Below are 27,167 nucleotides of genomic sequence, written 5' to 3'. Positions count from 1 at the left end.
GGCCGCGGGGTGCTCCGTGGGGAAAGCTTGCGTGGCGGGGGGGGGGGGGGTGTTTAATGGAAGTTGCTGGCGGGAGCCGGGCGTCCCACCTCCCTGCACGGCATCTCTTGCCGTCACAGCCCTTTTCACAACGGAGAAGCGTTAAAAGCCATCCCGCCTCTTCACCGACAGGACAGACCTTGAAACGCCTCTCGGGTCATTTACCTGTTGGCAACCTCTCTTGAAATCCACGCCGTCCCCAGACCTTTTGCCCCATGCCTGCTGCTGACAGTTCATTAAAGCCTTTCCGGCATGCTCTGACTGCACAAAGACTTAAAACTGCTCTCAAGTACATACCAAGCCCAGCCCCATTAGAAACCATTCCTCACACGCAGGTCTACAAAGACGCCTGGAAGTTCAGGTCTTCGGGGTCCAGGACAGCATCCTTTTTCTCCTTGCTCTCCCGCTGCACGCGGTACCGCCGTTCGGCAAACCGCACTGCATCGTGGACGCTGTGGAAAGCCAGCTGACCACCGCTGTCTGCCCCACCAGCCCAGCCTCCCTCCCGGAGCCGGTGGCGGATGGAAGGGTTGCAGTTGGCCAGGAGCACCTGGACGCCAATCTCCTTGTAGTCATGCCGTATCTCCTTTAGCACAGAGAGACCCACAGTATCTATGAACTGCATTGCCCCACACTCAAGGATTAAGGTGTGCATATCTAGGGAGGGAGGACAGGCATCTGCTGGAGGCTTCTCAGTCCTTTGCTTGGCAGGTTTCAGGCAGTCAAGCCTGGTGCCGAAAAAGCTCTTGCTGTTGCCTGCGTCTGCATTTGCCTGGCCCTCCACCCTTTGGTGCTTAGCAGCCAGCAGGATAGGATTTACCCCAGTTTTCTGGTAGAGAACTGTCTTGAAATAGTCCTTGTTGGCATAGTAGAGGGATGACTCGAAGCGGAAGATTTTGATGTTGGCAATACTGCCGAGCTGCTTGTAAGTGGACTGGTCCTCATAGATTTCTGTGTTGCTGACCTTGCCCAGGAGCGTGGCCCTGGGTCTCTGTGTGCGGAAGATGATGCAGAGCAGAGCGAAGCAGACGCCCACGAGGAGCCCAATCTCTGTGGTGATCAGTGTGGAGGACAGCATGGTTGTCCACCACACCACCGTGTCCAGCTTGCTGAGCTGCCACATGCGGGGGGTATCATGGAACTTCCTCAGGCCCCCCCGCAGGTTGACAATGGTGACCACCCCCAGGATGGAGGTCTGCAGCGAGTAGAAGAGTGGGGCGATCCACAGCAGCACTAACAGCAGCACGAGGGAGGTGACCAGGCCGGACACCTGGGTCTGGGTCCCCGTGGACTCCTTCAGCAGAGTCTTGGTCAGGGCTGCAGAGCTGGCAAAGCAGTAGAAGAAAGAAGGGATCAGGTTGCACATGCCAATGGCAATCATCTCTTGGTTGGCACGGACAGCGTAGCCGTGCTTTTTGCCAAAGATTTCCGCCAGGGAGACGGTCATGGCAAAACCAATAACAGCGATGGGCAGAGCATCAGCTGCCAGGCTGGAAAACAGGTTTGTATCTGGTAGAGTGGGTTTCCTGAAACCAGTGGGGATATCCCCACAAACAGCAGACTTGTATCGCTCTTCGAAGTTAAAGTAGTAAGATATTACTGTGGCTACAATGACCACCAGCAGCTCTATGGGGAATGGGGCCTTCATCTTCTCCTTATACCGGTCATTGATCTCTTTGACAGGCACTATGATAGCCAAAGCAACCAGGCTGGTGACCAGGTCACAGATGTTGGTGTTCTGGATGTATCTGAAAAGGTCAACCCACGTCAGGAGGAAGGACCCCACCCCTTCGTGACGAGGTATTTTCAGTCCCAGGAGATACTTCATCTGGGAGGTGATAATGGTGAGGCTGGAGCCAGTCACAAAGCCACTGAGCAGAGGTTCTGACAGGTAGACAGCCACAAAACCCAGCTGTAAAACCCCCAGCAGGATCTGAAAAGCAAGCCAGTGATACCTTTAGCATTGATGAGAAAGACTGGGAGAGGTGGCTGGCAACTTATGTCAGTTTGCTTCCACTTTAGCAGCTCTGGCTATTCTGTCTGCGGAGCATTCAGTGTGAGGCAGAGGACTTTGTTTTCAGTAGTAAATCTAGGGTATGGAAAACTAAAGAGACCTGCCTATAAGACTTGTCTGTGGCTAGAGATGCCATACAAAGAAGCCCATATGGTCCCTGCTTCTGTCTCCTTACAAGCAATAAGGGTGCATAGCTAACACTGAAATTCCAGGCAGCAGCCACATCAAAGCAGCTGTTCACTTTGATGGCAGAAAACCCATGCGACACACTGAATTTTAGTTGTCCCAGTGAAAGGGCCTGAAATTGTTCAGTGACAGCTAAGCCTAGGCAGCGGGGACATTGCCAGGGAGCGTGGCCTTAGAAAGAGTCCCTGCTGATGGCAGGGTCCTTGAGGACTGCTCTTGCCAGCCCCAAACCTGCTCTAACCTGCACCAGGAGCCAGACCAGCTCCAGGACTGGTGTGGTGGGAAGGTGGCTCACAGTTCCCTCTCCTCCCCTGCTGTGTCTAATCCTAAAGGATGTTTCAGACACATCCGAGGACATGGCCTATCACACAGCGGGGAAGAAACCCCCACATTCAGCCATGTTTGGGGGTTTCTAAATCACTACATTTGATTCAAGGGTGTCGAAGTCTACTCACGTCAGGAAAGGTTTCTCAGGACTTGCAGGTCTGAACCAAGACTGCAGCAGAGAGTTCTTTAGCTCAGAGAAGTCCCTAGCAGGGAAAGGACGGAGAGGAAACAGCACAACAGCGAACAATTGTACCTGGTAAAGGCCGACCAGAAAGCTTAAGGAAAGGGCCACAGTGATGGCATAGCAGCTCCTGTCACAGGCTCCTGTCCCATTACCGAAGGAGGTGGAGTTGCCCACCAGTGAAGAGCCAGAGCTGTCGCCGCTGTACCCTGCTAGCTGGAGGTGCCGGTTCACAGACTGCCCAATCATCAGACACAGGATGCCGAAGGAGCCCACGAAGTTATGGTGTGACGTGGCCATAGCGACGTAGATGACATTGCAGAAGAAGTTGGTGTAGATTCCGTAGATGGGATCCTGGCTGGCTAAGAGGGAGTAGGAGATGGACTGAGGGATGGCAACTATCCCCACCAGGAGCCCAGATATGACGTCCCCAAGCAACTGCGTCTTGATGTTGTAACGGGGAAGCCAGTCCAGCACTGGGAACAGCTGACAGAAGAAGGCAATGATGGTTTGATGATTGCATGTGCAGACCTCTCTGGCTTTCTTTAGGATGAGATCCTTGGTGCTAAAGTCTGCGGGCTCATACTCCTCCAATTGGACATGTACAAAATTGGCAGGACTCTCTTCTGGTGTTAGGGAGCTCAGCACCTCTTTGCTCTGTCCTGACTTCTGGCTTGACGTGTCCTCCATTGCACCCGGAGAGCTAAGGCAGGAGAGCAGGCAGCCATGAGGTGTTACAGTCACATACATCATGTGCTTTGCTTAGCTCCAGGGCTCATGTAGATTGCATGGATAAATAAATAAAGGAAAATAATCTCAGACAAATCAAACAGAAAAGCACCTTCCCGTGGTGCCGGTTGATTCGTTTTCAGTTATGGACCTGATTAACCACAACCCTGAGACCACGGTTTAAATTGCATTCACACTGGTACAGATGCCCACATCAGGGACAGAGCTACAGAGAGCCCTGTGCTCCTTCCTAACATACCTCTTGTTTTGAAACAGGACAGCAGAATGGGTTAAGATCAGACAATACTATTTCACTGAAACTAATGTTTCTTGATGGCACTTCCACTTAAGCAAAAACTATTTTGAAAACGTTGAGATATTCCAAGTGATGCCTTAGGAACCTAACACATGGCTAAGGGAGGTAATTTGCAAAATAATTTTTCCTTTAACATTTCAAAATTTTAAATTACATTGTTGGCTTGCATCAAACAGGTCCATGACAGGGGCTCCTATCTGCAGAATGAAAGCATCCTACTTTTTCAGTCTGATTAAGTAACATACATATTTTCCAGAGCTACTCCAAGTTTTTCAGTCAAAATGCAGCTGTAACAAACACACCTTTTTGTCAAAACTGAACAGTACACACAGAAAAAAATTCTCCTGACGGGAGACCTAGAGCGGCTGCAGTTCAGAAAATGAACTGGGATGATGAGAAATCCCATTCCCCTGCCCTACAGGTTCATTTCACATCACTAGTCCCAATCCAAATCTCTTACTTCTGGCTGCAAGGAGATACACTGGGTGTTTTCTCACTACCTGGAGCTTGTCCCCTGTGGACAGACCTGTCTCCTCACCTCGCAGCACACACTGAACAGAGAAAGCACAAGGCTAACAACTGCAAACCTGTTTCCTTTGCCTTCCTTCTGGACCATGTGCCGCTTCCCTTGAGGAGAGATCTGAGCTACTCAGCCAAGCGATCGGCCTTTTATCTCACTCCAGCCGATGAAGATGGTGCAGCCGGCCAAACAGGGCTGTATTTTGAAAACAAACACTGTTCTGGGAGAGTATTTTTGATGAAAACTTGTTCTGGCCATTAAGAATGATTGAAGGGATCTAGAGAAGTGCTCCTGCCAGATAACAGTATTGCTGGTATCTGGAGATGTGTTTGCTAAACAAGGGGAACAATGCGAAGAAATCTTCCTGCGTGTACTATTGCTCTGCCGCTCCCGGAACTGAGAGCGCATCATTGCCCGAGTCCTGCCGAGCTTCTCCGCTCAGGTTTTCGTCTCTTCTGGAAAGCTTTCGTTCCAAAAAAAACCAATCAAAAAGCAAAACTTGTTCCAGAATGACTTTTCTTTCCTGGTAGCTTTTCCACCAGCATGCTGCCACCAGCCCCTGGTGCTCTGCTCAGCCACCTGCCCGGCTGCTCCCCGCGGACCTCCACCTCTGCTCGGCCCCACTGCTCTCACCCGCTTCCACGGAGCCAGCGATGCTGGGCTTCACTGGGACTTTGTACACACAGGTCTGCGCTGACAGCAAAGGTGTGGTGACACAGGTTGTTTCTAGGTAGATAGAAGAACTCGATGTGCATCAAATCTGCACAACTCACACTTCGCACGTGCCTTTTGGAGACCGTAGCGCAAATAACAAGGGATCTTGCTTTGCAGAAGTAAGCACAATTTGGCAAAAAGTGCAGGGTTGCATTTCTTTTGTAGGTGAACAATTGCATTAGTGGGCAGGAAAAATGTCTCATCATCCTGAATTGAAACAGCAGCCTCATAAATACCAGCTGTAACTTTTCTGCCCTCGTGATCCATGCCAACAACCTACATCAGACCTCTCAGCACACACTCCCAGCTGCCAGTCTCACCTTATTCTCCTCTCCTTTTCCATCTCTTTTCCATCGATCTAATCTCTGAGATTTTGCTGGATGTGCCGTTGCCCCGTGGAGCAGGACAAACACCTGGCGGTCAGGAAGCTTGGCCTCTGCTCCTGGCACTGACTGTGTTCTGGGCTTGGGAAGGGGGCTGAGAGCCCACAGCATTTGGAGAGATGGTGTGAGGTATGGAGAGATGATTTAGATGCTAGGGAGACACCCTGAGAGAAGAGAAGGGGAAGATGAGCATCCTGAGCTACATTTATCTCATCAGTGGAAGTCTGTATCTCAGCAATTAGAAGTAAATAAATAAGAAACATCAGTGCTCTCTGGCAGCAGGAAAAAATGAGAGCACATGGTAGCGGAGACAGCTGCTCAATGTATTTATCTATTTATATAGATTCTGTATTCTCTGCCATTTCTCCACAGCTCATTTATTTTCAGGTACATCTGTTGATAGCTCCCCTTTCCCTTCTTTCAGTAATGGACTGTATCTTTCCTTAGCCTTGTCATTCCTCCTGTCCTTAAAAGATGATTCCTTCATCTGCTTTATAATCCTTCCTAGTCAAAACTCATCTTGTGTCTTGGCCTGTCTGATGTTGTCTCTACTCACTCATTTTCCTTTTCCATCTTCTTCTTTAGCAAATGACCCAAATTTCCATTTTCTGTATGATTCCTTCACCTTGAAATTCAGTCACTGAAGAACTGGTGACTCAGTCATTGAAAAGCTGGCCAGGCTGGTCTTTTAAGTCAGTTTGTTTGCTGGGATGAAACACATCTGAATTCAGTCCATCTTTGGGTTTTGATCTTATTTAGGAAGCATTCATTTCCAGTTCTGGATCCCTGATCTGTCCACCATGAAAATGGGACAAAGCACTTTTCCCATTTGTGACAGTACCTAGGCTACCTTTAACTTCCACCCTGCCTTCATCGCCTGCTGCTGCTTTTCCTTCCAACTTCCATCTTCACTTATACATTCTGGAACTCTTTTGTTTGTTATTATTTCCTTTACTACCTGATGTAGTTTGGTAAGCCTTGATACAGCCATGCTTTTCCACCTCTCCCAAGCATAGGTTTTGGTGAGCAGTTCTTTTTTCCATTTCTTCTGTCTCCATGCCTCCCCTGCCATCCTTTGTAAATGTGACCATCCTTTCAATTAAGTCTGAAGCCTTCCCTGCAATTTTTCCCCCTTTCTTGTGTGCAAATTCCCAGCTGCTTTTGTATACTCAACTTAAAAATCTTCCATACTTTCCCTGGAATTATGTTCTCGAGCTCCTTGTCCCAGCTGGCTTCCCTGGGCATTCAGCTATCTGTGCTGACCTCTTTGAAACAGCAAGCCTTCATGCTATGGCAGCCCCCACGAGGTCCTTTCTGTGCTGGAAATTCACTCTGTAGACACTGAGGACAGGCAATTTTATGTTCTCCATCCTGGCAGAGAGGAGGTAAGAACATACTTGGTGACGCTGAACACTGCGTACGTCTCTGAAATTACTGTTACTGTATGAGGTGAGGCAGGGGCAGAAACTGCAAACATTTCACATTTGCTCTAGAAAATGTATAGCAGACAGCTTAAAAAAAGAAACCCACAACGGAACTTCATGTGACCTTGAGCCAGCTAAGGCTGCACTGCCTTCCAAATGCAAGGTCACTACAGCAAACTGCTGAAACAATTTGTTTTCAAATGCCTCTTCAAGGGTTGTTCTTTATTGCCACTATAAACTCACTTAACTGTTTAGCTCCATTCTGGGCAAGGCTGGATTGGACAGACGGTATTATCTCGAACAACGCAAGTGTAGACAGGATGTTGCCTGCCAGTAACATGGCACCCTCTGTTTTTAAGACAAGCAGAAAGCATGAAATCCAAATTTTTCATTTATGGCATAGTATGTGAGCAATGTAACATCCATCTATGCAACAGCCATTGCAGCCAGCTAGAAACAGAGCAGTGGAAACCCAAGCTCCAGGTAAAAGGAAAATGTAGTAGCGGGCTATTTTGGTTTTCTATCCTAAGTAGAAAAAAATTTATGAACTTGTCTGTGTCCATGATTGTTACCCAGGCATTTTGCAATGGGTAAGTGTAGCGAATTCAAGTCTCTGCTGCTGTGTCAGTGCATCACCTGTGTTTAACAGGATGACCTGGCATCTCCAGTTTTCTTTGGAACTGCACTGTACAAGAATTTTTGACTTGCCTTAAGGCTTGTAAATACACTTATGACTACTTGGCTCCTGGGAGCCTTTCAAGTAGCATCCCACATGTCTCAGTTCCATAAAGGGACCAGCCCAGCTTAATACACGGCTGCACCCCACTGCTCTGCAGCTACTTAGATCACATGCAACTTTATTTACAAAAAAGGCAAGTGAGCCAGGTAATGGTGCCAGGTATCTAAGAGAGATGCTCTTCATTCCCTTCAGGTATGGGACTTGACAGTCTTTTCGGATGGCTGCTGGTCCGGTTCCACTTGGAAATAAATTTTCAACATGTAGACATCTGCAGAACATCACCATTCTTTAAGGGAAAAAGAAGGAAAAGGAGACAAGCCCAGAACTGGTCCCACTGCTGAGATATGGCAAAATGCAAGAAAAGCACCTGAGGACAAAAAAGCTGAACAGAACCTCTCTGATGATTTCATGGAAAGCAATTATTCACATTTCTGCAAGAGGTAACACCAGAGAACGTGGAAGCAGTACAGTAGGTCATCCCTGGAAATAAAAGGTTTTGGAGCCTCCTGTTATTCTGCAGGGCAGTTTATGCTAACATGCAGGGGTCACAGCAGCAAGGCATGCCAGGCAAACATAGAAGTTCTCTCCAGACATAAACACTGCGAGGCTAAAAGTATTGCTCACCCTGTGACTGCACATGGTAATGCAGTCATGCCACTCTGAAGTTTGAGAAGGACCAAGGAACCTACAAATAATGATAAAGAGCATCTATTTAAATTCCTGCTCGCTCCCAGCATTGAGCCATGAAGACAGACATGCAAGGAATGGCTTTTAGTGTACTTTGAAAGATGTGACATGCAGCACATGTCCTTGGAAAGAGACTCAGTGCAAGGGTAGCAGATCTAGAAGGACATGAAAGAGCTTCTTTGGCTGCAGAAGTCATACACCGCACATCAACTGTCCAGCTATTGAGGATACCACATGCTAGGTCCACCCTACTAGCACCCTGCTACAAGTCCTTCCCCAGCACTGATGCCCACTCCTAGAAGATGAAAAAAAAGAACACTTCCAAGTACGTCAGCTAGAGGATTTGGGGAGCATTCTCAGTTTATATAAGGAGGGTGAAAATGATTCCTTGCCAACTTTTGTGGCACTGTGTTGCTGTTTTCTTGTTTTCCCCTGCATGACAAATGTCCAGTGCTTATGACCCTTTTCCAAATTATCAAGCTAATAACCAAAAATGCTATAATGGCTCTGTAAACAGATTAAATTGATTACAGATGAATACAGTGAAATAAAAACAGGGAGACACATTTCTGTTTCATACTGAATTGGCATTCAGCCCAGGCTACTTGGCATCATTTCAGGTTTGACCTGTGTGTGTTGCCTGCGAGCCCTTCACGGCACTGAGGCCGTGCTGGTGGGATGCTGCTTCCCCCTGTAGCTGCTGGCTGGCTCACAGGGTCACCCTATTTGCAGTTAACACAACTTGCCCCCCAGCACAGCACAGCAGGGTCCATGTCGGGCAGAGCTCCGCGGCTGGCTCCCGAGCTCTCCCAGCAGCCATCCCACACCAGCTCATCGTGCACCGAGGCAGTGGAGAGGGATCCTACACACGTCACATCTCGACGCCACAGGACAGAAAGATGCTCCAGCAGATGGGTAAAAAGCCCAGAAATTGCAGCACATCTCCAACTACCTGCCGAATGACAAGATTGGGTCTCTTAGATTTTAAACAGAAGCAGCTTTTTCACACAACACAAACACTGGGATAGGCTGCCACAGGGTGTGGTGGGAGTCAACTGGTTCAAGAAAAGGGGCTAGGAAGCTTTACAGAGAAGTGCTGCAAAAGCTGTAACAAAGGTCTAAGTGCTCAGGAAGTTTCTAGCTTGCTGCTTACCGGGTGCTGGGAGGGCTCTGAATGGGCCGGACCTCTGGTACAGCTTTCCCAAGCAGTGTCCACCAGGCTGTGACCCTGGAGATGGGGCTGGGGGCGTCTCATCTAGTACAGGAGCACGTATGGTGAGAATTAATTATCCATAGGTAAGGTAGAGCCTTGAGTAGCATGGTGAAGGGGTCCTGCTGATTGAAGTCCGTTATCTCAGCTCTGTATCTGCAGGAATTAGTCACTCTGCTGAAGGTAATGGCTGTCCTATGCTTTTCAAGAGACCAGAAAGCTCCTGCTGGCATTCTCCGTAATTGAGTGCTCCTACCACTCTGTTGGCACGAACACAAAAATTACAGCATGTGTGCTGAGGTCTCCTAAGGTAAAAGGCAACCTCAGGTAAAAGCTGAGGCGTGCTGGATCAAGAAAATCTTTTGCATAACTCAAGGACATGCATGCAGAGATAATGCTCCCAGTAACTGCCCAGAAATGCACCCAGAGCTGCTCTAATTTTTGCCCTGACCCTTACTGGCCATGGCCGGACTAAGTCATATAACCTGTTATGTCAAATAACACTGAAACACATTGCAGCAATTTTGTAAGGCTGAATATGTAATACCATGTGCTATAACTACACATAATGTAAAGTACAAGTAGCAGCAAACCTGACCAAATCTGTCATTTCTTGCATTTTAGGAATATGGACCTGGCCCACAGGGGGGTGCTGCTCACCGGCACACGGCACATCACCATCATCACATTGCCTATTACTTGTTATTATTCGTGAGACAAACTGCAGCCTGGTTGCACAGAGCACCGAAGTCAGAACGAGGAGAAAGCCTGCTGCTGGCCGCATATTGTCAGTCAATGCCCTGGTTTACACTGGCAGGAAACTTCCACGCGTGCCTACGTGTGTACCACACGCAGTCCGGGAGAACAGCGCACACAGCTGGGTACACACTGTGCTTTACGACGGGGAGTGGGCACAACTGTCAGGAGAAACGGGGACTGGGGACTCACTGCTCAAACACATGTGGCTTTTTCTTCTTAAAGTTTATAGCTGCAGCATCTTCTAAGGTATCAAGCATATGACCGACAACAGAAAAAACATAAATATCATCTTTTAATGGTGATAAAGAAATCCCAAAGATTTTACCACATTTGATAGAAAATTCTTGTGCTAAAAAATCTTCTACAATGACAATAAGGCACATTAGTATTTAAAAATGAGAACTGATACAGATCTAACAGAGACAGCATAAAGGAGAGTCAACAACAGGCAGAGGCTATATCCCATAGCTGATGGTACGACGTAAGAAGGACACTGACAAAACACAACTTTCATCACAAACATTGGTCGGTGAGCACAGCACTCAACAAGGAGCTGACGGCAACACATCTCTCCCCACGCTGGGCGCAAGGCAAGGTCCACGTCAGCAAACACCCACGCAGCACGGACTGATGCCACAGAGCAAGACGGCTCTCCCAGCACCCTGGATTCTGCCACCAAACTCGGGGAAAAGTTATACCTTATTTTTACTGCACAGATAAGTCACAGTAAAAAGTAAGGCTATTTTTTACACACACTATACAACTTTTCCATGCCTTTTTCAAATAAACTATTTTGTAAACTGGTTAGGTCAGCCGACTGATGTGATATATTCCATTCCTGAGGTCCTGTTTGGTTAAACTGATTCTCCAACTTGAAAAAGCTACTCTAGGCAAAATTTGCCATTTTATTTATTCTGCAAAACATTATGTCACAAATATCTAAAATTATTCTGAATTTAAAATAATTCAAAAATCATACCCCAGAACATACCACGGTACCAGAGATGATCTTCAGAGACTCATGAGGCTGATGAACTCAAAGCATCATGTGCTTTCCAGAAAAAGTGAGGCTTTACCTCTCCTTAAGCATTTCAGCTGCATTTCAAATACACATAAAATTTACTCCCTTAAGTAAAAAATCAGACATAAAAAACTTGGACCCAAGTCCAGCTAAATGTTTCGCTTCCTATCTTCCTATGGAGTCCTCAGATCATCTGGGAGCCAGACTGAGAGCTAAGTGCTTTCAGAGCTGGAGAGAGCTGGAATTAAATATTTTTGGTAGCATATTTACTCACTGGAGATCTGATTCTTCACCCAACACTGAAATATTTTGTGTATTTGCACATTAGAGAATAGCAATATGCCTTAGCTTATACAATCTCTAGAAAATAAAATAGAAAGGTACTAATTATACTATGAACTATATATATATATATTAAATATTTGCCATTTTACCTAACCAGAGGCCTCACTTTTAGCATTGTAATGATCTCAAAAGAAAAGGCAAGACTCAGAATTATTTCCACTTCAGGTGGAATTTGTCTGAAACAGTAAAGATCAGGTAGTTTTCACATGAGCAGCTGATCCTACAAAGGCTTACAAATATGATAACCAAGTGCAAGTAATTCTTGGGACTTAACAAGGTCATTCACAGTGCAAAGTCTGCACTAAAGACATTGCTCTTTTTACCTATGCCAGCATAGTAGAAGTGCAAAGCCCTTCTGGTGTGGACAGTTACATCAATATTGAAGTCTCACAACGATATCCTACACTGAGACTCAGTAAAGCAAAGTAAGCTACACAGACATAAAGCACCTTGTATGGCATGAGCAGCAGATGACTGCTATCTGCATCACAGCTTCATTAGCTTAGCCATGTCAGTAAAAAAAAAATCTAAAGAACGTAAATCACCTTTCCAAAGCACGTGAAAAAAAACCACAACAGAAGATAATGCCCTGAAACAAACTTTTTGCCTGAAGAGTTTCATCCTCAGCTGAAAGGGTTTCCTCTTGTTCCAGTTTCTATGATCTTTTGGACCAGCAGTCTCTTACGGCCCAGCCGTGCTCCTCACTGCGCTGGGAGCACACGGAGGTTAAGGTCAGTGCTGAGCCTGGGTGAGCCCGCGCCTGCCTGCGTGCCTGTGTGCAGGGCCAGCATGGGTGTTCCTGCACCATTTCTGGAATGGAGGCACGTGGGTGACGTGACTTCAGCCCGCTTAAAAGCTCTTTGCACCAGCAGCACTGGAGATGATAGCAGGTAGCTAAGCGTGATGGGGAACAGTGACTTAGCACAGCCCTTGGGTGAAAGGTTCAGGGAACTGGACCCAAGGAGACGCACAGCGTTGCTGGTCTTCTCAAGGGAGGTTTGGCCACAGAAAGACTGCATTCCACCAGGTAAGACCTCGACCTAGGACCTGGCACAGGCAGAGTTCAGGGTCGACCTCAGCACAAGGCTGTGGGAGGCAGCTGGGTATCAACTGGCTTAAAATCCTGGTGCAGCAGCCAGGATGCTTTCCTACCTGCAATACCTCACCTCTGCACTTCAGACCCATCAGCAGTAGATTTTAATGTCTCGTGGCACAAGCCAGCAGAAGCAAGCAGAGACAAAGGAATGGCTGTTTTTTCCCGAGAGAGTACCTTTCCGTTCATCACCACAGCCTGACGGGGAAGGAGCACAGCAGTCATGGAAGCTCTGCTGTCCTGGCTGGGAGAGCCATGTGTGGACTTAGATTAAAATTAGCTAAAAATAAATAAGCATGAAAACAGAAATCCCTTACGTATATAGTTCAGGACAGTGACTCATGCAGCAGCACTGAGCAGGAACTAGGTCCTGCGTTATTACACTCATTATGGAAAAAGGCACATGGCTGCATAACACAGTGTCACAGTAGCCCCATAATAAAGACACCTCCAAGTTAATCTGTTATTCCTGGGCAGCACCGTTACTCCTGCAGCTACCCAAACCCTCGCACAGCCCCACATCGGGCCAAGGCTCCAGCCTGCTCGTGGGGGGACACGCACAGTGGTCCACAGCCCCCTTTCTCCCAGCTCCAGCACCCAGACGACTGGTGGGATTTTGGGTTTTACACTCTCTGTTCAGGAGCTTTAGGCTTATCAAAGGATCTGGCATGAAAATTGAGTAGCAGGTCACACCTAATAGCAACATACACAAAGGCAATGATTCTTCTATTTACAGTCAATCATATGCAATGTCTTACAGCAAAACACAGAAAGAAGTGTCAAGAAGGTGGACATTGGTCTCGCAATGAAATAGAGAGGAGCAGATGGAGCTGCAATGGCTTACAAGAAAATCAAGATCACTAAATTGCACAAGACTAATGCTGGCAATGTCATTATAAATCCAAAAATAAGCACCATGTGCTCCACTGCAGTACCTTTCCCTATTTTATGAAGTGGACTGAAAATTGTTTCCATGTCAAAACATTCACAGAAGTAAAACATTTATTAGTGCAACTGCCACATTAGGAGGAACTGACAGTACTATCTATAGCAGCAATAAACGTAAAAAAAGAGCCTGACATTTAGCAGGAGACTACTAAAGACATTTCCAGTTGTCTTTAGTATAGCTGAGACTGTGAGTGTTAATTTCCATAATGCTGTGTTGTTGCCATTAATGAATGTGCTAATGATCTCTTAATTCTTCATTTAGAGTGATAATTGCTGATTAGTACGTTTGGGAATGGAGATCAACTGATTTATACCATCTTCCAGTCTGGCCTGGGGTTCTGAAGGTTGCACCTGGGATGAATGTTCCTGTTCCAGACAGATGCATAAACCCAAAATCAGTCATTCTGAGATTCCCTCTTCCTATAGATTACAAATTAAGCTGTGAGGCAGGGATAACAGAAGGCAGATTTCCCCTTATAAAATCTAGTACATGTCTTCCACTGTTCATTTAAAACAGCAGAAGGCAGAAGAGCCCTTTCTCAGACAGAAACAGGAGTATCACAAAAGTGTAACTGGAAATATATAGCTGCTGCATCCATCATACAGCAGAAAAATATATATAAATATATGTACACAAACACACATATATACACGCACATATATATATGTGCGTGCGTGTATATATATATATGAAATTCCTTTATAAAACAAATTCATTAGGGCAAGTTTTCAATCAGTGGTCCTTGATTCCTAAAGGTGAAATTGGATTACTTCTAAAGGGTCCATAAACATATTCAAGCGAAACATGCTTCTTGCCAGTAGTCTCAAATCAGATTCATGCCTCTGTTAAAAAATGGTTCTAGTCCTAAAAGGAAAACAGCTGAAAACCCACTGTTTTAAGAAATTCCAGCCATGACAAGCTCTAATCTTCAGTTAATTCCAAAGGACTCTCTATTATACTGAACTCTCTGGCAAATAGCATTTATTTCTGTTCCCTTTTAACCAGGGCTGTGTGTATTAATATAGACTTATTAATACTATGACCTCTGGACGTTATCTTAAATAAGAACATTAAAAGTTGTTCTTTTGCTTGGCTGGCTGCCTTTGCTGTTGCATTTTAATACGGTTTCTTGTGTCTCACTTGAAATGGAATTTGGAGGCTGTATTACCAGTCGTGGCTGCACAAATAGCACTGAGGCCAGGTTCGATGTGCTCTAACTAAACATAAATCACTTCAGTATATCTTTTAGCTGTAATCTAAATTAATTCTTTGAAAATCAATTTATGGCTGTTTTATTGTGCTTTTATGTAAACAAATACCCAGGAGCTACAAATACGTATACTGTAAGCTGTGGAAAGTGTGTACTTCTTGGAAGTAACATTCCTATTCCTCCCTTTCTGGCACAGGTAGAAATGGATTTGAAAAAACATCTTTTAATAAATAATTACTGTTTTCCCCTTCTTGGTTAGAATCTGGCTACACAAACCTGTGCATGGTCACAGGTCAAAAAATCTCCACCTGGGCAGCATGGAAAGAGTACAGGAGAGAGGAGTTGAGTGTAAAGAGGAAAGAATCCCCCAGAGCAATTTCTGCTTTACTTCTATCCCACCCTTAGATTTTCTGTATCTACTGCCCACAATTCTAAAGAGCTCCTAAACATTAGGAAAACAAATAACTGACCATAAGCATGAATCAGACTTCTAAACAGCCACCTCTGAATAAAAATAATTCCAGAAAAATTCAAGCTGAAGAGGCAAACTTTCCTGGCATGTAAAGGCCTGTGCAGAAATGAGATAACCATGTCCCCATTGCCTGGCTGCATTAGGCTCTCAGCAGACAATGACAAAGCCTCTGGAGGTGATAGATGGTTAGAAGCTATTCATTAAGACCTTTTCATGCATGTTTAGATTTTATTTATCTATCTGTCTCAAATTCAGGGAGGTTACAAAATCACCGACCAATCACTCCACAGTAAAGACCAGAGCAAACAGTTCCCATCAGTCGTTCTGTAGAAAATACAAGGCTGTGGTGATATGGAAAAGCAATGCCAGAACAAGGGACAAGAAATGAGTTGCCTCTCATTATTTGGCTGGACAGGATGCCTAGACTACTTCAAAATTCTGTCTGATCCATAAAGATAGGGTTGCAATAAAGACTTCAATGCTGACAATCAAAACTCAGAGGGGAACTGAGACATAGAAAGTTCAGGAGAGAAGAGAAATGAGACGAACAATCATACGAAAACTCTTAGATTCACAGATTGGCCATAATCAAGTTAAGAAATTTCCTTCATTTCACCACCTATTGAATCACTATACCCAGGCAGGCAAATTTAAAGCATCAAAACAGACTGCATAGTAACCAGTGTGTTAACAACCCTGGCTCTTTTTGTCTGAGTGCATATATATTGCATAGACATACAGACCCACAGCCATTTTTTCCCAGGCTTTGTTCCAATTTGCAGCCTTTCCACTGCTAGTTCTTAGAAGTGCTGGTCCCACTGTGCCCCTGTGCATCCAATGCAAAGTCCACAGCCTGGTGCACACTGTGGAAGAGAAGGTGGTCCTCCCCCTCTTTAAAAAACTCTCCTCGGATCAGGGAACTCCTCACCGAAGGATTGCACTGGGCCAGTAGCACCTGGATATCTATCTCCCTGTAGTCCTTGCAGACCTCTTTGAGCGTGCGTATTCCTGCTGTGTCCAGAAACTGTACTGCACAACAGTCAATCACTATTGTGTGAAACCCCAGGGGTTCAGAGACAAAATCCATGGAGATGCTGGTCTGGTTGCCACTAGAATCCGCCTCTTTCTCTTTAAGCATTCTTTTTGCTGCCTTTTTCTTCGCTTCCTTCACCCAGACTGGGTTGACTCCAGTTTGCTTGTACAGGGTGGATTTAAAGCATTCTTTGTTGATGTAGTAGAGGGGTGCTTCGAATCGGAACACAACAATTCCTGGCTTGGTTTGCAAGTTCTTGTAAGCAGACAGGGACTCATATGTCTCAGACTCTGCCACCCAGCCAAGCAGCGGTGCCTCCGGTCTCTGAGTTCGGAAAATGACGCAGAGCATAGAGAAGCAAACACCAACCAAAAGACCAATCTCAGTACTGATGAGTGCTGAGGCTGCCATAGTAACTAGCCAGATCACTGTGTCCACTCTGCTCAAATGCCACATTTTTGGCAGGTCCTTGAACTTCCGCAGGGCTCCTCTGAGGTTTACAATGGTTATGACAGCAAGGACACATTTCTGAAGGGAATAAAATAAAGGTGCAATCACAAGGAGGACTAGTAGGATTACCAAACTAGTCACCATGCCAGACATTTGTGTCCTACAGCCTGTGGACTCTTTGACAAGAGTTTTGGCAAGAGCTGCGCTTGTTGTGAAGCAATGGAAGAAAGAGGGAATGATGTTGCAGAAGCCAATGGCATACATTTCCTGGTTGGCCCTCACGGAGTAACCATGCTTCTTGGCAAACATTTCTGAGAGGGAGACAGTGATGGCAAAGCCAATAATAGCTATGGGGATAGCATCCAAGGCCACATTAGGAATTAGGTTCCAGTCTGGAGGGCGGGGTGGCAGAAACCCAGTTGGGATGTGTCCAGCAACGCTTGAGCCATAAGTGTCTCTCAGCTCCCCAAAGTGAGATGCCAGAGTAGCTGCCACAATCACGACTAGTTCAACTGGTATTGGAGCCTTGAGCCTGGATTTAAAATATTCATTAAGCTCTTTGGTTGGGATAAGTACAAGAAAGCACAAGAAGCTGGTGATGAGATCACAGATGTTGGTCTTGTGTATGTTTCTGAAAATGTTTATCCATGTGGCTATGAGGGAGCCGATGCCACTGCTCCGTGGAATGTCTAGGCCCAGGAGATACTTGGCTTGTGAGGTTAGGATGGTGAAGGAGGCACCTGTGACAAATCCACTCAGCAATGAATCGGAGAGGTACACTGAGACAAAGCCCACTTGAAAGAAACCCATGGCCACCTGAAAAGAATCAACCACACAAAACAGATTAGGATGCAAAACTTGCAGATGTCATCACTGTGGGGCTCTGGAGGGAGATGCAATAAAAAACACCACTGCGCACAGCCCTGGAGGACAAGGCATGGTCAGAGCATGGAGAAAAGAGTCTCCAGCATTCAGCTGCTCCTGGCGCACCACACTTAAACAAAATGCATTTCTAACAGAGCGCCAGCTTTTGGGGAGTGCCTTCATACTCTGAACCTGTGTTTGTTTGCTCATTGGTTCAGTTTAACTTCTAGTTACCCTAGCAAGCAAAAACAGAAAGCCTGGGGAAAAAAGCATCTGAAATACTGGCTACTTCTGCCATTTCTCTTTCAACCTCTGTGAACTTTGCAGGGATCCAAAACTTTTTTGGTTGTCATTGTCTGTCTTATACTGGAGCTCACAACCTGCAATGAAAATACACCTTACGTCATAACAGCTGTACTTTGCACTGCATAAAGTTTGGTGCATCTGACTCAGAAAGTATATGAGCTGCAAACTCTTGTGATGCAGATTATATAAATAGAGATACATTTTTAAAGTGCCTTGTCATTCATTTTTATTAATGCTAGTTGAACGGACACATCCTTGGTGCTCTCTCATTGAAATGACTGGTTTTATGGATACCTACTCTACACATGTGTTTTCGCACCTGGTAAATGTCTCTTCCTCCCCGTCAACCTTCATGCCAAATGGAGCATGGACCTTCTCACAGCAGTTTGCTAGAAACCTTTTAATTCCCTGCGCTGGCCAACAGGGATGTCGACACTCTTATCCGAAGACTGCAGGCCAGAACTCACAGGTATTAAAACTTTAAGTAGTGTCAATTTGGTATGTCCTATTAGATAATTGAGGCAAAAAAAAAAAGAAGGCTAGGATCATGCCTGGAAACTTCATAAGAACCACAAAGCATTACTGAAGAGAAGGTTGGTTTGGGACCTGGACTGACTGGACATGGGCTCAGAGCCAAGCTCTAAAAAAGTCTCCCTCACAGCCTTGGTAATTAAGTTAATTAAAGGTTTTTCTAACTGTAAAACATTAGCAATAATTGTCTTACCTAGTTATGCTGTAGGCAACTAGTGTGAGCAGGCTTGCTTTTTGTGATTTGACTGTAAAGTTTCTGATACAAAGACTATGTGATTTTGGTTAGAGCTTCCAATAAAAAAAAGAATAAAATATTTGAGGGTGTGAAGACCTACTGGTTAGCAGGCAGAGAGACAGCAAGTAGAATACGCCTAACATTCAGAGGGACTTAAGATAAAGTAATCTGACTTCTTCATACAAATGAACTTAATTGTACTTGCAAAGAATATTAAGCACAATTCACAACTCCAAAACTGCATCCATGCTACAGTGATGAAGCACAAAATCCAGTGTACCTCAGAGTCCCAGAATATTTCTGAAATTACTCAACACTGACTTCCAGTACAAGAAGTCGTCCCAGGTTGTGCCTAAAACCAGTGTTTCAGAGTATCACAGGTATGTTTCCTTTCCCGCTCCTATACAGTCTGATTAGCTATCACCCTGGAGGTCACTGTAAGAACAAATGAATGTGAACTCACAAACTGAAATACCACAGCTCTGCAGCACTGTTAAAACTAAATCCATTCTGGTTAATGCATGACACTAAAAACAAAGATACCTGCTTTAATTTCAGCGAGCAGTTAATTCTAGGAAGTAATTAGAGACAGAGTGGTAAAATATTGTCGAGTAATATATTTTAATACGGTAATAATTCAAAGTTTTATTTCAAATATATTTTATCATCTCACTAGTATCCCTCTCATACAATGGCATTGTTTTGGCTTTGAATGGGCAAACAGCAAAGTTTTACAAGCACAGTGATAAATAAAAAGAAACTGGAGATACTTCTACTGTCCAGATTATTTTTTGATAAAAGAAAAGGCAAATGCCTGAAGTCTGGAATGAAAAGCTGACACACCACATTTTGGCCCAATGAAATGGAGGCCTAAGCTATAAGCCAGCAAAAAAAAAATAAAAAAGCTTCAGGCCACAGCGAGGAAGGTGGTGAGCAGATTGTGTGAGAGCAGCAGGTGGTTATGTGCAGGTCCTTACAGTCCCCAACAGAGTAGCAACACAACCACAAAAAGTTATTAAAAAAAGGAGAGGACACAGAGGAATTTCTTGCACCGCAGTAACTGCACAGTAACTGGAGACCTCCAGTCCTCCCTGTGTCCACTTGTCTGGGATGCAGATTGAGGACACGTGCAAGCCCAGCAGGCTGTTCATGTGGACAATCACTTAAAGAATTAAAACTATTTCCACAGAAAACCTGTTTGCCCACCTCCTCTTACCTGATAAACTCCAGCTATGAAGGTTATGGTGGCTCCCACTGTAATTGCATAGCAGCTTTTATCACAGAGCAGCTTCTGCAATGTCTGATTCACAGGCGAAATGGTGGTGTTTACGTACGCTGCTGTATCTGTGAGGACACTGAGCGCAGCTGGTTCTAAGTCATAGCCAGCTCTCTGTATTTCACGATCCACCACTTGTCCCACCATCAGGCAAAGCACACCAAAGATGCCAACTGAGATGTGGCGGGAGGTTCCAAATATGAAATAAATAATGCTGGCGAAAAAGGATGTATAAAGGCCATAAATAGGCTCTTGCCCAGCCAAGAGAGAATAGGCAATTGACTGTGGGACTAGTAACACCCCCACAATCACACCAGACATTAAGTCTCCCAGTAGGTACTCTCTTAGTTTGTATTTAGGAAGCCACTGCAAGACAGGAAAGAAACTAAAAACATAGTCTTTAACTTTGGCTGGAGTGCAGCTGCAAGTTTTCTTTGCTTGCTTAACCATCAGAGCCTTCATGCTCCTCTTCTTCTCTTGGGGTTCCAAGAACATTCTGTGATGGAAACTGCGTTTAGCATCGTCTCCTTCTGGCATTTCAGTCACTGAGTGGACGTTGTTGAATTCTGCCGTTGCTGCCATCTCAGGGACTCCCTAGAAACACGAAGGAGGACCATTTGCATTAAACCATAAATGAATGCTCTACATGAGACTTTTTAATAGACTGAATAAAATATTTATGAAAAGCAAGGGCTAAAAGTCTTAGTTCAGCACAGAGAAAGCAATTGCCAAGCAAACTTGGAAAGAGCCTCCCCATTATATCCCTGTTAAGCAAGGAATCACCCTCCCTAGGAGGGAAGCTGACATCCCATAGAATAAACCTGCTGCTGGCAATGTTGTGAAATGGAAGAGAATGCAGCAGCACTGTCCCTCTGGGAGGCTTCCTTAATAAAATCACTGTCTGCAGCCTGTTCCACTGTGCAAAGATAGACACAGAGCAGTCCAACAGTCACTTCAATTCAGTTGCTGAAAATTAACTACAATTAGTATATCTCTAACATTGCACAGCTTGGTCTAAATCTCATTTATATACACTTTTTTAAAAAAAATGCAGTGATTACACCTACCAAATATTGTAAAGATTTGTTACCCAAGAAGATGCAATCTTCACACAGTGGCTTTATTTCAGCCAATAACATACTGCAAAGAATGCTCTTCACACTTTTTAAAAGCCGGTTTTCAAGTAAATTACATCTGACCAAAACAATACACACAAGCAGAAAGCATGTTAATGGACACAATGGAAGTTAGGTGGAACGCTTCTGCTAGAATGTGTGCTCTAGTACAGGCTGCCTACAAACAGTAAAACAAGTTGATTGTATCAAAACACATTTAATACTGGAAACATATTGCCTGACTGTGAAAGAGCAAAGTCTTGAAACAAGCCCTAATGAAACTTGACAATACCAACAGTGATTGCCAGCATTCATACAGCACTCCCAGTTTCCAGAAAAAAATCCAGAATCCTCCAGAAAACTCAGCCACAATACCTGCTACTACTAGTACACTGAAGTTGATAGATTTCGGCCAGAAACCCATTCACCTGGTGCTACAGTAGAGTCAAGGCCAGAGAGAGCAGCAGAACCCTGAAAAATCTAACTCCCAGGCTTCCCTTTCAAACACCACCTTGCAGTCCCAGAGTGCTATAACAACATATCCCTTATGTGCTAATTACACTTTTTCTGTGCAGGGCAAACATCAATCAAACTAACGTTCTATGCAATGTTTATGACGGAATTAATCACCAAATTGGTATTGGAGCTAGCAGTGCTGAGGATGTCCCTGAAAAGTCCATCTCAAAACTTCTTCACTTAATAGTCATTTCACAAGTAGCAATAAAACATTCACTGCTACTATCACTTCAGTGTAAGTCTCTCAAAAACATGTGAGGGGAGAAGGGAGCAAAGTGAGTTTAAGCGTGGTGCTCAAACCATCCGTTTCTCCTGCAGTCAGACCATTGCAAGGCACTGATCCTACAGCTATGCAGAGGAAACACCCTCTCTTAGACCTTGGTCTAGCTGGCTGGAGCATACGATTTCTGTTCTTCCATTCCAGGTCTGATGTTGTCATACGGAGGTATCCAAACTGCTGTGCACCAGCCCTATATAATGGTTTACGCACAGCCATGCCTCCAGCAGTCTGTTAGCTCAGACAGAGATGAACTACTTTTGGTTCTTCTGGCTAGAAAGACAATACCAACCCAAGTACCTACTGTCTTAGAACAGCCTAATCAAAAGATCCTAACCAAATCAAGGGAACCCACACGAGAGTAGAAGCAGCTACAATACTTAATGTTTAGACTGGCTTCTCTTTCCAGATAAAAATATTCAGAGATTTCTAAAAGAGCCTTCCAATTAGAAAACAATTCAACCCAAGTAATCCAACTCTTCCACCTCACACCATAGCATACTGCTCCCTACAGCTACCAGGCTACAGCACGCAGAGGGCTATCTAAAGTCAACAGATGGGACAGATGCCGACAGATAGCCAACAGAAAATACCACAGACAGAGGTTCACATTTTATCTTCTGCTCCGTGCTGGGACTCCCAAAAGGCGTCTTCATTCACTACAGAGACAGAGACAGCAAGCGTCTCTTTGGTGGGTAAGCTCCTGAATCCTTTCAAATAACTGAACACAGCTCTTTGCTAGACTGCCATTGGACTGCTACTGGAAGGGAGCCATGTTTCGAACAGAGACCTCCCTGGCTCCAAAACTGTGAATAGCACAATAGCATCAGCAGGGATGGATTTTCTGCGTAAGATAGGGGCTGTATGCCTTCCTGTTATGATATCATGATCTATACAACTCACGCTCTGTTACATGCTGGGGCAGACTGAAGAGCATTGCCAGGCCTCATGCTCTGGGCGAGATACTTTATTAATACCTACCTCTAGCTCTCCACACCTACCAGATATTTCTAGCAATGCATCAATGCTTTTCTCCAGCTCCTGCCCTGTTCCATACTCCCATACCTCCAACTCTATGCCTAATTCACGCATTGGGTCTGCAGGGTGGTCTGCAAACCAGCAAGATGAAAATAGAGCTCTAAGCACAACAGGGGGGCAACATGCCTCTTGGTGGATGCTGCTCTGAGCACAGGTAGAAGTGCTGCTTTGGGAAAGTCACACTCCAAAAAAAGGAAAAATGAAGCTTTAATGCACTGCTAGGTTAGGTGAGACCTAAGTGAAAAATTCCGTAATTTGAACTCAAGTCCTACTTCTGGTATCTATGTCCTTCTTTTCGTCCTGGCCCTTATAGCTTGGAGAACTGAGAATTCTGGAGCCAAAGATGAGTGCACCCAGAACTCTAATACATATACATTTTTAGGGCTAAATTTTCAAATTTATTTTTTTGTCTCTATATTTGTTCTTGTTAGACAAGTTAATCACCTAGTACGATAGAAGGTAAGAGAAGAAAGCTTCAGTTTTGGCTACCTGCCTTCTTGATTATTCCAAACTTCTATCTTACAGCTTCCTGGACATACAGTATTACTGTATCACATACCTATATACATCTTATAGTGACAAGCTTCCCTCGGCTAATGCCTTCCAATTCAGTATCTTTAATGTGTGTTAGAATAATTATAGGCTCAGAAGAGCCATATGAAGAATGAGGATCTTTACAATGAGGAAACATGCACTACAAGAAATGACATACTCAAGATCACATAGTGATCACTCTTGGAGGTGAATCCATCCCCACCTTCCAGATATCAAACCTCAGCCACGTGTACAGTATTGCAAAGTCCGCTCAGGGATTATTTATAGCACTTACCGAAAAAAAAAAAAAAAAAAAGGCAAATACTATACACTGAGAATGAAGTGAATATAGTGTACAAAAGCATGTGTCTGCAGTACTCTGCATAAGCACATTCTGTAGTTGTATTTGCTTGAGCAGCTTTATTGATTTCACAAGCAGAGAGTTACGAATCAATACTGTAAAAGCTGAGGGAAAAATTCACCCCAGACTACTTTTTATGTGTAGCAAATTACTTGAATGAGTCTGTTTTCTGAGATTTTAGCAAAGATTTTAGTAATGAAAACCCTTCTGATTCCTCCCTCCCTCATCCAGGACTTGTAGACAGCTCACTCAAACCTGGGAGATTTTCTTAACATTCCAGGGAACTCCGACACAAAATCCAGATAGTTCAGTTTAGTTCTTCTGTGCAGTGCCGTCAAGCATCTGCATAGTAGATGATACTGGTTTTTTTTGGTCGTGTCTAGACAGTGGAGAACTGTTCTAAGTAAAAATCTTTTTGGCTACTAAACTCTGAGCATATACTGGATCTTTGTGTTGACCTGCATGACAGCTTTCACTACGTGGCATGAAAAGGGCCTTTCATCACACAGTCACTGCCTCTTGCCAGGTCAGGACACTAGGAAATGACACAAATTGCAACACGTTTCACCCTTTTCTGCCTGAAAGCGTTGCTCTGTATTATTTGTGTAACCGTTTAGCCCAAGCTTACTTAGTAAAACTGGATTTTGTTCTTAAAAAAAAATAAAAATGGAAACAGCCTTTGGTTCAGTATACTGAACGATATTCTGTATATTTAACTTGGAAAAGTAGCTACTGTGCTTTTTATTTTGAAAGCTGCTATTTACGTACAACTAATTTGTCTGCCTAGAATTCACTTTTATGAGCTCCTTTTGGCCTGAGGAAGATCTTCAGGGGGTGTCCACCTGCCACAAAGCTTTACTTAAGATACAAAGAAAAAGACTACAACACAAAACTGAGGAAATTTCCAGTATCTCTCTGTTATCAAGTGACTGCCATAAAATAAAGATATGGGGAGGTACTGCATTCTTGTTACAGACTGTTTTTCTGGATCCCATCTGGGCCTTTCTGACTGATCCCATGACATGGCAGAGGTGAGCTATCACCTGTCTAGTGTCTCTCTTTGGGGAAACACTACCTGCAGCACAGGGCCTTGCTGGCTTGGACTTCACTTCTTTGTCACAGATCACAGTCACCTTGACAGTATGAGAATAATGGATTGTGAAGCTTACTCACCTGCTGAAATAACATATTTACAAGCTTAAACATAAGACGTGTGCATTTAAGAGTAGAAACTAAATCAAAAGTGTTCTTTCTATAACACCAATCTCAGTTTTCCAGATTATTTTTCTACATTTCAGGTGCACAAGTCGTCACTGTATGTGATCACTACCCACCCTCACGTAGCCACTTGCTAGACATGAGAAGTTGCATGCACTTAAATGCATGCACTTAAAAACTAATGCATAAACACATAATCTAAAGAGACATGAACAATTTCTGAAGAGATGTAAAGGAGAAGCAGGTGAATCAGAAATCCAAGTTCCACGTGAACTGAATCGGAGGTAGGCTACTACCTCTGGGTCCTTGGAAAATCTCACCCTAAGCGTAAAAAAGGAAAGTGTATCACAACATTTTGATAACTATATCTTTGTCCTTACTCTTGCTGGACAACAGCCGTTTCCAAATAATCTCTTAACAATTGTGGAGCAACAAGGAAATTCAATACTGCCATGATAACACCGAGATAGGCACTGGAACAGCGCTGCATGTACCTTGGAAGAAAATTCAGATTTCTGACAAAATCCTTAACACCCTCCAATAAAACATTCAAGCTACAAACTTTAATTTCAACAAGAGACTTAAAATCATATGAATACTGAAATCTTACTAAGACCCATAAAACAACATACCACATTTAAGCAACACATTTTGGAACAAAGCTACATTACTGTCCGCACAATAATCACCAGCCATTAACTCAAGCAGGAAAACCTGCAAAGCCGGACAATAAAACCTTGCCTGTGTGAAATAGTTGATCTCCTTGTACTTCAAATGTCAGTTCTCCCAAGCGGCAGCAGCAGCAAAGCTGCCCGTCAGCCTCGCACAGCCCCCAGCCTCTTTGGGGAAGGTCCCATGGAAGTCGGCAGCCCCGCTCGCAGCCAGTCCTTCCAGGAAATTCGGCTCACCTCCGAGAAAGCAGCTGCACACCGAGTGTGACGGTTACACTGCCCTGCCCTGTCTGAAGCGGATCTCTCTTGAAGATAGCCGGCTGCGGCCTCACACAGCACTCAAGCAGTTTCCATCCGAACTGGATTTGCCACAGAGGGCTTCCCAAGTAGTATTTTCAGCAAGTCACTTCTCCGTCAGGACCCCCCTCCCGCCCTTACCATTAGGTAGCGAAGGCTGAACGGTGACGAGCTGTCCCGGGGCAGTGAGGACAGGTGGAGGAAGCGCTGCCCCAAAGGCGTTTCCTTGGGCAGTGGCTGCCAGCCCCTGCCACGCTGCCCGCCGGCCTGGCCTCGAAGCCCGGAGGGCAGCTGCGGCGGTGGGCTGCCTGCACGGGGCAGAGGGTCGTGCAAGAGACCTGTCCGCCTCTGAGCGGAAAGCTAAGCACAGGGTTTGCACTGCAGAAGGGAGGGCTCAAAAAATTGTTCTGTTTTTTTTAAATTGAAATCTGCAAGAAGAGCGCGCAGCAAGAAGAAATCCACGCACTTCTTGTACTCCTGAAACCACGGATTTTTGCTGAGCGCTCGTGTATCACTTCGGAAGCCAACCAGCATGAAGTTTCCAGGATAGAGAAAGGGAAGTACAACGCTTTTAATGCAACACTCGGTTTCACCCTATCGATCTCAGCACCACTTCCTTCACGCACACACACACCCCCCCGGCACCGAGCACTCCTCCCCCCGGACCCCCGGCTTTCATTTTCTATTCTCCTCATGCTGAGGCACCGCCTCGAGAGCCCCTCCACGGAGCGGGGCCGTGAGCAGGACCCCCCCCGGGGCGCCGAGGCGGGCCCACGGCAACCGGCCACCGCCGCCCGGCGCCCCGCTGCCCGCCGCCCAGCCCGTCCCTTCTTCCCCCGCCCCCCAGGCCCGCCCGTTCCCCCACGCCGCGCTCCCCTCCCTCGCCTGGCAGCGCCCACTCACCGCGGGGCCGCCGGCGGCTCCGGGCAGACCTCGGCCGGGCGGGCGGGACCCACCGACAGACCGACCGACCGGCCGCAGCGGCTCCCGGCTGCTCGGCAGCGCCGGCCCGGTCCTGCTCCTCGCCCCCGCCCGCCTACCCCGCGAGGGGGCCGGGAGCGGCGGGCAGGGGAGGGGAGGGCAGAGCCGCCCCCGCCGCGCCCCTCGGCGCAGCGCGGAGCCCGCCC

The 27,167-nt window shown here is 45.5% G+C and overlaps 2 protein-coding genes across 11 annotated transcripts; both read right to left on the bottom strand.

Annotated features, from left to right (window-relative positions):
* LOC142044463 (sulfate transporter-like) lies at positions 1–5,376 on the bottom strand. 3 transcript variants are annotated; one of them, XM_075056951.1, is made up of 3 exons: positions 4,380–5,376; positions 2,820–3,450; positions 1–1,972 (listed from the first exon to the last, which is right to left on the bottom strand). In XM_075056951.1, the coding sequence occupies exons 1-3, from the start codon at positions 4,406–4,408 to the stop codon at positions 377–379; spliced, it is 2,256 nt and encodes a 751-aa protein (XP_074913052.1). In that variant the 5' UTR covers positions 4,409–5,376; the 3' UTR covers positions 1–376. The 3 variants fall into 3 exon arrangements, with proteins under 3 accessions (XP_074913052.1, XP_074913053.1, XP_074913051.1); XM_075056952.1 differs by having other exon boundaries at positions 2–1,972; positions 5,347–5,357; XM_075056950.1 differs by having other exon boundaries at positions 2–1,972; positions 2,820–5,376.
* LOC142044464 (sulfate transporter-like) lies at positions 5,374–27,167 on the bottom strand. Of its 8 annotated transcripts, none has more exons than XR_012654335.1 (5): positions 21,081–24,900; positions 19,954–20,607; positions 16,062–17,617; positions 7,082–9,729; positions 5,374–6,780 (listed from the first exon to the last, which is right to left on the bottom strand). XR_012654335.1 is itself a non-coding variant. In XM_075056954.1 (3 exons), the coding sequence occupies exons 1-3, from the start codon at positions 21,150–21,152 to the stop codon at positions 16,112–16,114; spliced, it is 2,232 nt and encodes a 743-aa protein (XP_074913055.1). In that variant the 5' UTR covers positions 21,153–24,900; the 3' UTR covers positions 9,740–16,111. The 8 variants fall into 8 exon arrangements, 1 of the variants encoding a protein (XP_074913055.1); XR_012654336.1 differs by having other exon boundaries at positions 5,374–5,573; XR_012654334.1 differs by having other exon boundaries at positions 5,374–9,211; positions 9,413–9,729.

Source organism: Buteo buteo, chromosome 24, assembly GCF_964188355.1.
Source record: "Buteo buteo chromosome 24, bButBut1.hap1.1, whole genome shotgun sequence".
Taxonomy (NCBI): Eukaryota; Metazoa; Chordata; class Aves; order Accipitriformes; family Accipitridae; genus Buteo; species Buteo buteo.
Note: the sequence above shows the minus strand (reverse complement) of the source record. Positions and strands in the feature narration are given on the sequence as shown.